The sequence below is a fragment of the Moschus berezovskii genome, chromosome 26 (genome assembly GCF_049115385.1).
Source record: "Moschus berezovskii isolate FMDL1 chromosome 26, NW_MosBer_1.0, whole genome shotgun sequence".
Classification (NCBI taxonomy): domain Eukaryota; kingdom Metazoa; phylum Chordata; class Mammalia; order Artiodactyla; family Moschidae; genus Moschus; species Moschus berezovskii.
In genome coordinates, this window is record NC_142485.1 from 18478356 (window position 1) to 18493413 (window position 15058).

Below are 15058 nucleotides of genomic sequence, written 5' to 3' on the forward strand. Positions count from 1 at the left end.
TGGGTACAGAGTCTCCGTTGTTTTGTTTAATTGAAGTCTAGTTGATTTACAGTATCATGTTAGATTCAAGTGTTCACCATTGATTCAGTTCTACATATATATATTCTTCAAGTTTTCTTCCTTTATAGGTTATTACACAATATTGCGTGTAGTTCCCTGTGTTACACAGTAGGTCTTTGTGGGTTATCTGTTTTGCATAAAGTAGTGTGCCTTTGTTAATCCCAACCTTCTAATTTATGCCTCCCCGACCCCTAGAGTCTCAGTTTCGCAAGGGGGAAGATTCTGGTTGCACAACAATGTGAATATACGTAACACCATCAAACTGTGTCCTTAGAAATCGGTAAATGGGTAAATTTAATGTTATGTGTTTTTTTACCACTGGGACTTCCCTGGTAGTCCAGTGGCTAAGACTATGGCCTCCCAGTCGGGGGGGCCCGGGTTCAGTCCCTGGTCAGGGAGCTGGATCCCACATGCTGCAGCTCAGTTCAAACGGCACAATGAAAGATGCAGAAGAGCCAAATAAATCTTTAAGAAGAATGTGTACGTATAACTGACTCTACTGTACACCTGAAACTAGTACAACGTTGTAAATTAACTGTATTTTAGTTTTTTTAAATAGTTAAAAAAACTTCACAGTGTGGCCATGAATGAAGAAGAAAGAGGGACTGATTACTGAAATTTCCTCCCAGGTTTGTAGTGTATCTTTAATCAGGGTTTATTCTTTCCTGCCACCCATCCCTCCGCTGCCTCTGGATACAGGTGCTTAGAACTTTTGATTCAATAATCAGTTCCAACTGTACCGAAGAGCTGGAGAACGCTGGCATTGAGGTGCTGAAGTACTCCCAGGTATGACCGAGCCCTGGGCGAGCTTACTACCCTTGGTCGTCCATCTGTCCTGCACCCCACTAGTTTTATCAACACAAATTACTTCTACCCCAGTCAGTTTATTCCTTTCCAGAGTACTTCCAAGTCTTTTCTTTATCCTAAGAAGCTGTATTTCAGACTGATGTTTTAATGAAGTCTAAGGTGTAAAAGGCAATGGCAAGCCACTCCAGTACTCTTGCCTAGAAAATCCCATGGATGGAGGAGCCTGGTGGGCTGCAGTCCATGGGGTCAGTCAGTCGGATATGACTGAGCGACCTCACTTTCACTTTTCACTTTCACGCATTGGAGAAGGAAATGGCAACCCACTCCAGTGTTCTTGCCTGGAGAATCCCAGGGATGGGGGAGCCTGGTGGGCTGCCGTCTATGGGGTCGCACAGAGTCGGACATGACTGAAGCGACTTAGCAGCAGCAGCAACAGCAAGGTGTAAAAGATTAGGAATCTGGTAGTTGCATTTAGTTTAGTTGGAACTAAAACTATAATTTTTGTGCTCCAACTCCTCCTCATCACGGAGTCCTCATCTCCCTGATGGTCCAGTGGCTAAGACTGCACTCCCAGCAGAGAAGGCCTGGGTTTGATCCCTGGTCAGGGAGCTCAATCCCACATGCCACAATAAAGATCAAAGATCCTGCTTGCCGCAAGTAAGACCCAGAACAGCTAGATAAATATGTGATAGATGAAATAATGAATGTTTTTAAAAAACCACAGTCCTCATTGAACATCCTTATTTCTCAGGTTTATACTTTTTTCAGGAAATATTATTATGGAATCTCTTTTGAAAGCATATCATTGAGTTTTGTAGATGAAAACAGTGACAATGTGACTATATATAGGTATATATATTGGTTGTTTTATTCTCAGGAGGTCACCTACTTGTCAGATTTTTTTCCCTGAGTATAAGCCTTGTAAAAATGATTTCCCCGCCAAAAGCTTTGTCCTTCCAGCATAGGCCATATCATAAGCAAAATGATAAGTGTGAAGTTGCTTTGTAAAATGCTGAAGTCTGGACTGGTGGTGAAAGTCAACATCAGAATCCCCTTGGGACTCTCACTAAACTTTGTATGTCCTTCACCCTCCTGACCTAATCTTACCCTCCTGCCCGATCCTAAGAGTGTCCTGGGAGAAGCAGGGATTGTGCAGTTTAGAAAATTCTTAATGAAGCTGCTACAGCCCATTTCCTCCCCCAACTCCAGTTGCAAATCACTGTGCTTAGATTTGTGATTTAAAATTTTATCACAGCTTTGAAGTACACTTTACTTTGTTTTTAAGCTGAAGTGTTAGGGTCTTGGCCTGAGCTGACATTTCTGGCCACTGGCTGTCTGATTTGGGGTCACCGAGGATACTCTCTTGGCTCCAGAGTTCTAGTGTGGGTGGCCTTTGGGCAGAAGTAAATTTGTCAGCATGTAGGACTCATATGTGGGCTTCCCAAGTGACTCAGTGATAAAGAGTCTGCCTGCCAAGCAGAAGATGAGGGCTCAATCCCTGGGTCAGGAAGATCTCCTAGAGAAGGAAATGGCAACCCACTCCAGTATTCTTGCTTGGAAACTTCCACAGAGGAGCCTGGCAAGCTATGGTCCATGGGGTCTCAAAGAGTCGGACACGACTGAGCACACACACTGAATCCTGAATCGTTTGCAGCATTCAGTGGAGTGTTTTTAAATGTTAAGAATTCTAGTTTCCTGTTTATTTGCTTTCCTTCCCGTTCCCCACACCCCCAGTTAATAACTTGTATTTGCCAATAGGTCAGGGAAGTTAAAAAAACTTCTTCGGGCCTGGAACTCCACATGGTTACTTCGATTCCTGGTAGGGAACCCACCTTCACCACTATTGCGGATGTTGACTGCCTGCTCTGGGCCATTGGGCGGGACCCAAACTCCTGGGGCCTGAATTTAAACAAACTGGTAAGTTGACCTAGTCTGCCTATGACTTTCTTCCCCTCACCCCAGTTTTGTTGAAAATTAGTTGATATATATCACTGTGTAAGTTTAGTGAATACAGCATGATGGTTTGATTTATGTATACTGTGAAATGATTACCACAGAAGGGTCAGCTGACATCCATCTTCTCATACAGATACAATAAAAAGAAAGTAGGAAAGAAAAAAGGCAAAATTTTTCTCTGTATGTTGAGAACTCGGGATTTACATACACTCTTCACAGCAGTGTTGTCTATGGTCATCTTGTACATTACATCCCTAATGCTTACTTATATTATAACCAGATGTTTGTACTTTTTGACCACCTTCTTTGCCTAAAACATTCTTGAATCAGTTGGCAGTCCTGTGGTTTCCCCTGATCCAGTCACAGACCCCCCAAAACTTGAGTGGGTTCTGTTCTATTCTTTTCATTTCATTTGTCTAATTTGTCATCAAATCCCATTGCTTCTGCCTTTGGAAGTTTTAAAAAGTTTTTTTTTTTTTTCCATTTCTAGTGTCCTCACTGTAGATCAGGTCGCTGTCCTGCTATTTCCTGACTAGCCTCCTCGTTACAGATTTCCTTCGTACTCTGATACCTGTCTCTTTAAAGCCCGATAATTATTCCTTACCCTCTGCAGCTCTCATCGTGATGGATGGGTGTGTGACTTGTCCAGGACATTGTGGCATTCAGGGATGGGGCCGCATGTGAAGCCGACCTACCAGTGCCATCGTTCTTACTTGTCCTTTAAAATTTTAAAGGATAGTCTGGTACAGTGGCGTGGGTCCCAGTGTTTGACCCAATTTTGAACCTTGTACCAGTTTCATGGCCTTAGGCAAGTTGCTTAGTTACTCTTTAAGTTTCAACTGCTTCATGGAAATACGGAAATAAAAATAGTGCTTGTCACACTGGGTTAGAAAGTAAATAAGAAAGTGCATGCAAAGTAGCTTGCCTAGATGCTGGCTTAAAGTATGAACTCAGCAAATGTTAACCAGCTGCTGCTGATGGTGAGGATAATGATAATTTTCTGATATGCTATACTCTTCTACTAGAAATAGTAGGATATTTTATATATTTGGTGGAGGTTTATATGGGGTGGCAGAGTCGGACACGACTAAGTGACTTTCACTTTCACTACATATTTGATGGAGCCTCTTGAGTAGTGTGTGACAGTTTGGTTTATATTCTGATATTCAGTTCAGTTCAGTCGCTCAGTCGTGTCCGACTCTTTGCGACCTCATGAATCACAGCATGCCAGGCCTCCCTGTCCATCACCAACTCCCGGAGTTCACTCAAACTCACGTCCATCGAGTCGGTGATGCCATCCAGCCATCTCATTCTCTGTCGTCCCCTTCTCCTCCCACCCCCAATCCCTCCCAGCATCAGAGTCTTTTCCAGTGAGTCAGCTCGTCGCATGAGGTGGCCAGAGTATTGGAGTTTCAGCTTTAGCATCAGTCCTTCCAGTGAACACCCAGGACTGATCTCCTTTAGGATGGACTGGTTGGATCTCCTTGCAGTCCAAGGGACTCTCAAGAGTCTTCTCCAACACCACAGTTCAAAAGCATCAATTCTTCAGCGATCAGCTTTCTTCACAGTCCAACTCTCACATCCATACATGACCACTGGAAAAACCATAGCCTTGACTAGACGGACCTTGGTTGGCAAAGTAATGTCTCTGCTTTTTAATATGCTGTCTAGGTTGGTCATAACTTTCCTTCCAAGGAGTAAGCGTCTTTTAATTTCATGACTGCAATCAGCATCCGCAGTGATTTTGGAGCCCCCCAAAATAAAGTCTAACACTGTTTCCACTGTTTCTCCATCTATTTCCCGTGAAGTGATGGGACCAGATGCCATGATCTTAGTTTTCTGAATGTTGAGCTTCAAGCCAACTTTTTCACTCTCCTCTTTCACTTTCATCAAGAGGCTTTTTAGTTCCTCTTCACTTTCTGCCATAAGGGTGGTGTCATCTGCATATCTGAGGTTATTGATATTTCTCCCAGCAATCTTGATTCCAGCTTGTGCTTCTTCCAGCCCAGCGTTCCTCATGATGTACTCTGCATATAAGTTAAATAAGCAGGGTGACGATATACAACCTTGACGTACTCCTTTTCCTATTTGGAACCAGTCTGTTGTTCCATGTCCAGTTCTAACTGTAGTATCTAAGTTCTGTCCCTTTTTCATTTCAGTAAAAGGCATTCTTCATAATTGAAAAGAATAAAATACCCAGGGACATGTTTTACTTGATTTTAATCTTATTATTCAGTGAAAGTTAGTAAAATTAGTAATCTGTTTTTATATTAATGAAGCTATTCATCCAGCTTTTCACCTTTCAAGAGATGTTGTGCCATTGTACAGACCTAAGCATTGCTATTCCAGTTTTCAACTATATTTGCTGAATTTTTTAAAAATGAGGCAAAAATTTTCCCTCAGTTCAGTGTTGATATATTTTTAGACTGCAGATTGAATGATTACTCTGCATAAGTCTTAGTAACATGGTACTAGCCTACTTTAATATTTAAAAAAATTTTATTGGCATAGAGTTGATTTACAATTTTGTATTAGTTTCTGCTGTACAGAAAAGTGAATCCGTTTTACATATACATATATCCACTCTTTATTTTAGACTCTTTTCTCATATAGGTCATTACAGTGTATTGAGAAGAGTTCACTGTGCTATACTAGCCTACTTTATTCTTGCCAACAACTGTTTTAGGGGTAAGGGTGAGGAGCCCAGGGGCACAGAGATAAGAAATTGTCCACCAGGCTTGTAAACTCTGCAGGGAGTAGAGATGTCTGTATTATTGACCTCTGTATCCACAGTGATTACATTAATGCCTCATTTAGAAGTACAAGTATTTGTTGATAAATGGGAGGTCTCATAACTATCAATGGTAAGTGACAGAGCTGGGACTTGAACCCAGATCTCCATGCTCCAAAGGCTGTACTTTTCATCACTACTCTACCTTCTCCCTATGCCTGCTGCTTCTACTTCTCATTTGGGGATATATACACCTGGGATCGGCTAAACCACAAGATAAGCATCATACATCTTCTTGGAGCAAAAATTCAACTCAACGTATAGGCAAAAAAATTTGGTTAAAGGCAACATTGATATGTTTTAAAGTAGAATACAAATTTTGCTTGGGTTTTTAAAGATAAAACTGTGAACTTCAACGAAATCTGCTTTTGATGACTGCTTCAGGCTATGCCCGTCTGAAGTATGAGTTAGCATGCTTCAGGAGCAGTGCTTCCAAGGGAAAAATGGAAAATCACTGTCTTAGGTGGACTCCACAGGGATGCCAGTATCCATGCCTGACAGCTGAGTGATTCCTTCTCAGGCTTGTCTGGCCCACTGAATCGTACAACACAAAGTCAAATCCTGTTAAAACTCCTCAAAATCGAATAAAATATTTACCTTTTAAGTCTAACAAAAGATACCAAACTTGCCAACTTGCAAGGATGTTTTTCATCCTGTGGTTGAGTCTTGTGGTTTCTTAGAGATTCAGGCTGAAGAGGTGCCTGGAGTGAGGCAGATCCAGAGATGTGAGCTGCTGTGTTTTGTAGATGGGCCAAATACTTACCTGACGTCCCTTTACAATTTTAGGGGATTCAAACTGATGACAAAGGTCACATCGTAGTAGATGAATTCCAGAATACTAACGTAAAAGGTGTCTATGCAGTTGGGGATGTGTGTGGAAAAGCTCTTCTTACTCCAGGTAATGTTTCTTCTTTTGGGGGGATAAGGGAGGTTCTGTGTGTTATATAAAACTGTTGAGCTTTCTAGAGTCAAATCAACTCAAGCAAAGTCAAAAAGGTGAGTGTCTTTATGATAAAAATGTTTTGAAATGGATGTTGGTTGGGTACCTGACATTTCCTGAATAATTTCCATTTTTACTTGGAGAATGCTTTTAGTATTATTCAGTTTTCTTTAAAAGATTTTAAAAATGCTTAGTGAAGACTGAAACTTGTACAGATAATACAGTCACCCTCTGAACAGTGCTGGAAATTAGAATCTGAGTTGTGTTCGTGACCGTGGAGGAAAGTGGCTTTGCGAAGTAGTGATTTAGAGTGGCTTTCTTTTATTTTTATAAGAAAATATATATTTTAATCTTATCTATTTCTAACCTATTATTTAGTCTTTTAAAAAAATTTTATTGGGGTATAACTGATTTATAGTGTTGTGTTTCAGGTGTACAGCAAAGTGAATCAGTTTTACATATATACCCTCTTTTTCAGATTCCTTTTCCATGTAGGTCATTACAGAATACTGAGAACAGTTCCTTTTGTTTCACAGTAGTTCTTACTCAGTGCAGTTCAGTCGCTCAGTCGTGTCCGACTCTTTGTGACCCCACGAACTTCAGCACACCAGGCCTCCCTGTCCATCACCAACTCCTGGAGCTTGCTCAAACTCATGTTCATCAAGTTGGTGATGCCATCCAACCATCTCATCCTCTGTCATCCCCTTCTCTGCCTTCTGTTTTATATATAGTGGTGTGTATATGTTAATCCCAATCTCCCAGTATCCTGCCCTGACTGTTTAGTCTTGATACAACTAAGATTGACCCCCATCCCCTGAGTCCCATGCCTCAGCCTACTGCCTGAGTTAACGCCTGATGTCGCTTCAGGCTCTATACCTGCTTCTCTTGGCAGCATCCCTCCATCAGCTTCATTCTGTCCCCTCTGGGGCCTCACCAGCCTTTCCACAATGGCCCAGTTCTTACTCACAATGGAAACTTCCTTGGTCACACATCCAAAGCCTTTCACCTACTTTAGGAAGCTCTCTCAACAAAAGCAAAACAAGCAAAGTTTCAAAGACTTCATGACTGAACAGCCAAAAGTTTTGTTGAAGTGAAGAAAATTTCTTCGATATCCTACTGATGCCTTACTTTGGAAAAAAACTTTTTGTCAATTTGAAGTCAATAAAATTAAAAACCAGTGCTTATATTGAACTCATGCATTTGTTCCAAAAGACTGTTAAATAAAAACAGGCTAAGGAAGGTAAACTTTTTAAAAAATTAATAAGAAAAATAATTTTTAAAAGAAACTTAAAATATTCTTGTGAAGTAGCTGATTGTGAAGTAGAACTGAAGATACTTGAAATAGATGCTTGAGGAAGTTTGCTTCGTAAATATTGTATCAAAAAGCTAATATCCTCATTAAGAGCTTATTGCCACTGGAAGAGAATAGATACATGAATATATATGGCTCAATCCCTTTGCTGTCCACCTGAAACTGTCACAACATTGTTAATCAGCTATCATGTGTGCTTAGTTGCCCAGTTGTGTCCGACTCTTTGCAACCCCTGCCAGACTCCTCTGTCCATGGAATTCTCCAGGCAAGAATACTGAAGGCATTCCCTTCTTCAGGGGATCTTTCTAGCCCAGGGATCAAACTCAGGTCTCTTGCATTGCAGGTGGATTCTTTACCATCTGAGCCACTAGGGAAGCCCTTAATAAGCTATATTCCAATATGAAATAAAAAGTTTAATTAAAAAAAATAGATAACTTCCAGATGTTTGCAAATCTGCAAGTGTGTTTCTTGGATGTGGGGGGATCGTAATGGAATGTGTAGAATTCATATAAGCAAATTGTTTTGGATTGTTAAGTAAGGCATTGATAGGTCTTTATTATATTGAAATGGATATTGTAATGAGCATTGATGAAAAACTTAAAACTTGTGTGTTAAGCCAGATGAATAAATGATTAGTAGAACAATTCTGCTATATTAAAATGAACAATAAGCTAGACACTGATATTAAAATATCTTTGTAGTTGCGATTGCTGCTGGCCGAAAACTTGCCCATAGACTTTTTGAGTGCAAAGAAGATTCCAAATTAGACTATGACAACATCCCCACAGTGGTCTTCAGCCACCCCCCTATTGGGACAGTGGGACTCACGGAAGGTAGGTGGTTAAAAACGAAGGTCAGTTATGGTTTCTTCCCCTCCTCTGCTAACTTTAGCTAGGCGTCTATCAGCTGACTAAATCTATCTCAGCCCCCCAAATTATATTTCTTTTTATTGGGTTGGCTGAAGATTCATTCGAGGTTTTCCATAAGCTGTTACAGAAACACTTGCATGAACTTTTGGGCCAGCCCAGTAGTTAGCTTCTTATCACATCTCCAGTTTCTTCCCCAACTGTTATTACTTTGAAAGTGCAATTCCTTTTCCCCACCCCATTTTATCTGTCTGACTTTTTAAAGCTTTTTAGTTTGAACTGATTTCAAATTTAAAGAAGAGTTGCAGAAACACCAGAGGACTCCTGTCTGCCGATCACATTTTTGCTTTATCGTTTTCTCGCTATTTGCATACACATACTTCAGTATCTATTTCCTAAGAACAAGGCCATTGCCTTACAGAAGCAGTTTCAAATGGGAATATTTAAATACATGCAGTATTATCTAAACTTTAAACCTTATTCAAATTTTGCCAATTACCTCAAATAATTTTATATTTAACATTTTCCCTCAAGTCTTGGATTTATTCGAGGATAATACAGTATATTTAGTTTTGATACCTCTTTGGTCTTTCGTCAAGAGACAGAATTCCTTAGCTTGTCTTTTGTCTTTCACGATACTGACATTTATGTTGTAGAATGTCCTTGCTTGTCGTTTCGAGTAATTTTCCTTCATGATTTGATTCAGGTTATGTATTTCTGGCCATCTCTCTGACTGCTCAGTGGAATTGTTTCAGTTACTGATAGGTGGTTTTTCCCCCCTGCCTTACAGATGAAGCCATTTATAAATATGGAAAAGAAAATGTGAAGACTTATTCTACCACCTTTACCCCAATGTATCATGCAGTTACCAAAAGGAAAACAAAATGTGTGATGAAAATGGTTTGTGCCAACAAAGAGGAAAAGGTATGGGCCAAGTCGGGTAAGCTGAGGAGTGTCTTCAAGATTGGCAGGGGTGGAGGTGTTTTCATGAGGTGGCAAGGGAATAGACCTAGTAAAGCTTTTTCTGGTTCAGCCAGCACAGTCGCTCTTTTATCTGTCTCTCTATATTGGAGTTGTTCATAATATTTCACATAGAAAGAAGGTTCCACTGCATTGAAAATGTAAGATGGAGAGGAATTCCCTAGCAGTCCAATAGTTAGGATTTGGCGCTTTCACTGTTGGAGCCTGCAATCAGTCCCCGGTTGCAGAACAAAGATCCCACAAGCTACATGGTTTGGCCCAAAAAAAGAAAAGCCTAAGGGGAAAAGGATGTCATTGACCAATAGGCCAGAACAGATAGGCAACTCAGAAATATTGGTAAGTGTAAGAATTTAATGTAAGAACTTTAGATTTAACATAACCAATCAGTGAGGAAGAAGTTTATTTAGTAAAATGTTCTGAGATAATCAGTTATCTTCTGTGGTTTAATGTTTTTGAGGAACTGCCAAACTGTTTTCCAAAGTGACTGCACCATTTTATGTTCCCTTTAGCAACATATGAGGGTTTCAGGTCCTCTTCACCTTCACAAACACTTCTTACTGTGTTTTTTTTAATTGTAGCCATCCTAATGGATGTGAAGTGGTATTTCATTGTGATTTTGGTTTGAAGTTGAACAGTTTCCTTTTTTTTTTTTAATAATTAAAAAAATGGGTTTTGTTTTGATATTAGGTCAGCTTATTAGACTTTTCTATAAATTGAATTAAATATTAAGGTGGAACTTAGCAATATGCCTTGGGAACATGGCTCTGTGAGACATGATACCTGAAGATTCAGATGTAGTTTCCAACTTTTCTTATTAAAGAGGACATAGTTTGTATCTGAATCAGTGGCCCTTACACTGAAAGCCACGCGACAGGCCCTGGCTTCTAAAAATCAGTAACTGACAGTTAACAGAAGCAGAGAATTAGTATGAAGAGAAATAAGTAGTTTGGCAGCAAGATAAAAGTTGCTGTTTCTTGCCCTGAATGTTCTCAGTAGCCTGAGATGTCCAGTTATTGAAACAGTGAGGTCATTACTTACCTCTTCATATCCATTATTTTTTATACCATTTATCATTCATTCATTTGGTAAACATTACCTAAAGACTAAGAACTTGGATATGAACAGAAATAGCATAAGACTCACGCCATCACCAGAAGCTATTTGTGAACTCCATTTAGATCATGGTATCTAAAAATTTAGCCATGTTGAATATATGCAGTATATGATTTTGGATTTCTTTGTCTTATATTAAGATATACTTTTGTTCAACTGTTAAAAAATATATATATATAATATAAAATTTGCATCTTAACCATCTTTAAGTGTACTGTTCAGTTATATTAAGTATATTCCTGATTTGTTTTGAAGCACAAAAACAAATTTTTGTGATGAAACTTTGTATTCTCTAACTTTGTCTTTCAGCAGACTACTTACCCTAAAATATTTGCTGGAGATGAACATTAACTAGTTTTTAAATATATTTAGATGAACACTAACTAGTTTTTAAATATATTTAGAAACCTCATTGGAAAGTGATTTGAAACAAATGCCTCTCCATGGTCATCTGTGCAGTCAGCCAGCGTGTGTGGGTTGAGTGCCTCTGAGAGCTATCTCTGTGTTAGGCCAGATGGACAGAGTGGAAAGCAAACGTGGACAGGGTCCCCTCCATCTAGAGATTAATGTCTCCTGGGGAAGACGGACCGTAATTGTCCAGTCCCCAAGTAATACAACTTTGCAGTTGTAATAGAACCATGATGGAGTAATACTGGGCCTGAGTGCTCACACGATGGATGGTTTAACTTGGTCAGAAAGGCAGGTGTAGCTATCTGAAAAATGAAGGGACTTTAACACTTGAGAGGGGAGGAAAGAGTGTCCATACAGAGGGAACAGCCTGTGTTCCATCAGGAGAGAGCATGGTGGAGAGGAAAGCTGGTGAGGCTGGAAAGCGGAGGGCCTTTGGGAGAGCTGAGTGAGGTGGGCAGTGGAGGGATGTTGGGGCAGAATTATGCAGGGCCATGTAGGCTGTTTTATGCTATATCAGGATTAGAGATGTAAGCTTTTTTAGAGGTTTTTAAATACCAGGTATCCCTCATGACTAATAAAAAGATCATTAGTGTACAAACGTGTGTGTGCCTGTGTGCACGCTCCTAGAAGGAGATTTATCACAAGGAATTGGCTCATGTAACTGTGGAGGTAAAAAATTTTTTTTCTCTTTTCTTTTGGAGGTGGTTGGAATTCATATGCAGGGAATTGGATGTGATGAAATGCTGCAGGGTTTTGCAGTTGCAGTGAAAATGGGAGCAACAAAATCTGACTTTGACAACACAGTTGCTATTCATCCTACCTCTTCAGAAGAACTGGTCACACTTCGTTGAGAACCCAGAGACTTGTATGGCTGGCAGCTGGACCAGTAGACCTTCAGAAAGGAACCAAATCATCACGTTTACTTTCCGTTCCCACTTTACGTATTTCATTATCGTAATCAGAATCTTCCAAGTGTGGAAAGTTTCAGTCAGCTTATTTATGTCATTAGAAATTTGTTTTGTTATTCAGGATTGATTTTTCACTTGGTCACATCTCTCAGTGATTACTATTTATTTTATTAATAGCTCTGGGCTGGCTGGTTTTTGTGTTTTGTTTTAGCCTCATCCCAAGTATAAAACTATATGAAGTACAGTTAAACGAATGTACCTGAATGAATATTGCTTGCTAATTTTTTTAGAGGAAGGTGACAGCTGCTCTTCACATTTAAAGAATGCAAGTACAGAGTCATTTTGTTTTTCATGAAGCCAGTACTGTGCTCTGCATATTGCAAAGCTGTTTCAAGGATGTGAGTTTTCTCTAAAAACATAGAACTTAAGAGGCATGCCTCCTGTATTTTGTTCTTTCTTTTGTTCTAGATGATATAAGATGATTCCTGTTAACTTTTAAGAGATGAAGTTCATCAAATTTGGGAAAGATTTGAGGAGGCTGGTTGCATGAGGGACATTTGAGAAGTGATCCTGACTTTCAGAAGGAGAGGGACTCAAATACTTCAAAAGTCCTTTCCTCTGCTAAGAGCTCATGGTTCAATGAATGGTTGCAATTTTTGTATGTGTTCTTGTCATTTTATTTTTTTTGAAAACTATTTCCAAAAATCTGAAAATAAAATCACAGTCTTTTCTTCTTATAAAATTTGTTATGAGTTAATGGGTGACAGTTCATTTTCTAAGAATATTTCAGATTGAAGGGTCAGACGGCCAAAGTGAGCTATGTTAAGTAGGCTTAAGGCCTTATGGGGGAGAAAAGAGATTTTGCTTTTATAAGACCAGAGCCATAATAGAAACATTTAGTGAATATAATGGTTGAGAAATCATAAGTTTTTAGCATTTTATTTCCATTAACCTTTACCAGCTAGGTTAGGTAAACTGGTTACATTTTTCCATGGCTTTCAATAGTGACTTCTGTCATTAAGCTTTTACTGAATGTCTTTCTGGTTAGCCGTGGCCAGGTTGCCGCTGCACTGACGGATTAAGTAGGTCCAGTCTCAACAAAAGAAAACTGTCACTAGTAACCAGGTTATATATTTGTCATGTCGAGAAAACAGGGTCTAAAAACCTGGACGTGAACTGACATAATCACTGCCTATTCTCCTCCACCAGCCAAAAGGTCGTGGCCTGCGGTCCTGGGCTCTGCTGACCTGGTGGGTTTCCTTTTATCTTAGGAGCCCTCCACACTGCTTTTTTTCTGGTTCCAGAGTAAACCAACCTGGAAATAACCTTTTCCAAGTGTTAGTCTTCTTTCTCATTAGTCCTAGCTCAGTCCAGCCTGCAAGCTGATCACCCAAGTTGCTGGTGAAGGCTCAGATACATGAGGCAGTTCAGGGTAGGTGCTCAGTAGGAAGGAAAGCTATAGTAGTTTATAGCTTTATTATATAGTTACTTGGTTTCTTCAAGTAACCATATAATCTAGCATAAGAGGGAGAATTCTACACAAATAACTGGGATTCAAAGCAGCATGTTGAGCAGAGAGTAACCAAATAATTTATAGACTAGAAAGGAATACTCTGGGGAGTGAGAGGGGCACTCTTAATTAATTGGGACAATAGACACAAATCTGTACTCTTGTGGGAAAAAGGGACAGTGCCATCCTAGTGAGGCTTTGGAGAGGTGGAAGGATACAAGTTCAGAGGAAGCAGAAACTACCAGTTTTCTGGGAAAACAGAAAGAGGTATGTTGGATTTGGAATTGGGGATTGTGGAGGAGGTCAGAAGAGGTGGGAGGGACAGTGGGGCAGAGATGACCATGTATACGTGGGGAATGATGAAGTTCAACTTGACAGGAGCTGAAGAGCATGTGTTAGCTGAGTGTTCTTTCCCACTTGTTAAACCTGATGATCTGGTAATATATTGATACATAACAAACTGCCTGAAAACAGGGGCTTAACCTAGCAATCATTTTATTATACTTCGCAATTTTGTGGGTCAGGAATTGGAGCAGGACTGAGCTTGCAAGGATGACTCTACTGTTGTTGATAAAAATCAATTGGTGGTGTTCATATGGCAGATGGGCTGGTTTAGTGAGTCTAAAACAATCGTCTGTGTGTCAGACACTTGGACAGGGATGACTGACTGAAAGGCTGGGCTCAGCTGGGGCTGTCAACCAAACTGCCCATGTGTGGACTCTCTAGCATGGCTGTCTCCGAGTTGATAGACTTAGATGGAAGCTCAGGGCTCCCAGAGATTGTTTCAGGATTCCCAGATAGGGACTGCAAGCCCTATGACCTAACCTTGGAAGTTCTAGAATGTCACTAATACTATGTGTTATCAGTTAAGCAAGTCACAGAGGATTTAAAAGGGAGTGAATTGGACTTCAGCTGTCATTGCGAAGCGTGGCAAATTTGTGGCCATCTGTAATCACACACACTAATGGCAATTACTCATTTTACGATGCTTGACTAACTCCACCTTTGTGAAGACTTTTCTTTCATAGTTTTATACGTATCTATTCCCATAATTCCTTGTCACATTAGGCGGTCCACACTATGTGTTCACCTCGTATATGTCACTTTCTGCTTAGTGTCAATCATTTTCTGTATTCTCTATTTCAGTTTTGTAATATTCCTGGTATATTATACAGCAAATTTTGCTGCATGAGGACAAAGGTATGTGATTGTGTGATTTTTTTGAGACTAAGATCTGTATTTAAAAAGAGCCCCTAACTGTAACCCTAACCGTAATATTTTAATCCTTAAATTTTTGTGAAAAATGGGTAGGCAGGATTTTCAGGCCTTCAAACTTTTCATGAATTTTTGCATGGATCTGACCTCCAGGGAAACAGGTAGATACAGAAAATGATTTTCATTGT

General features: G+C 39.9%; 1 protein-coding gene across 1 annotated transcript in view; it reads left to right on the forward strand.

The window, feature by feature from the left end:
• Positions 1 to 12887, forward strand: part of GSR (glutathione-disulfide reductase) — a 49148-nt gene extending 36261 nt beyond the window's left edge. The window contains exons 8-13 of the mRNA XM_055416558.2: positions 760 to 846; positions 2626 to 2784; positions 6401 to 6512; positions 8568 to 8699; positions 9523 to 9656; positions 11939 to 12887. Coding sequence (XP_055272533.1) covers positions 760 to 846; positions 2626 to 2784; positions 6401 to 6512; positions 8568 to 8699; positions 9523 to 9656; positions 11939 to 12088 — 774 coding nt within the window. The 3' untranslated portion in view covers positions 12089 to 12887. The remainder of the gene's footprint in view (positions 1 to 759; positions 847 to 2625; positions 2785 to 6400; positions 6513 to 8567; positions 8700 to 9522; positions 9657 to 11938) is intronic.
• The last annotated feature ends 2171 nt before the right edge of the window (positions 12888 to 15058 follow it).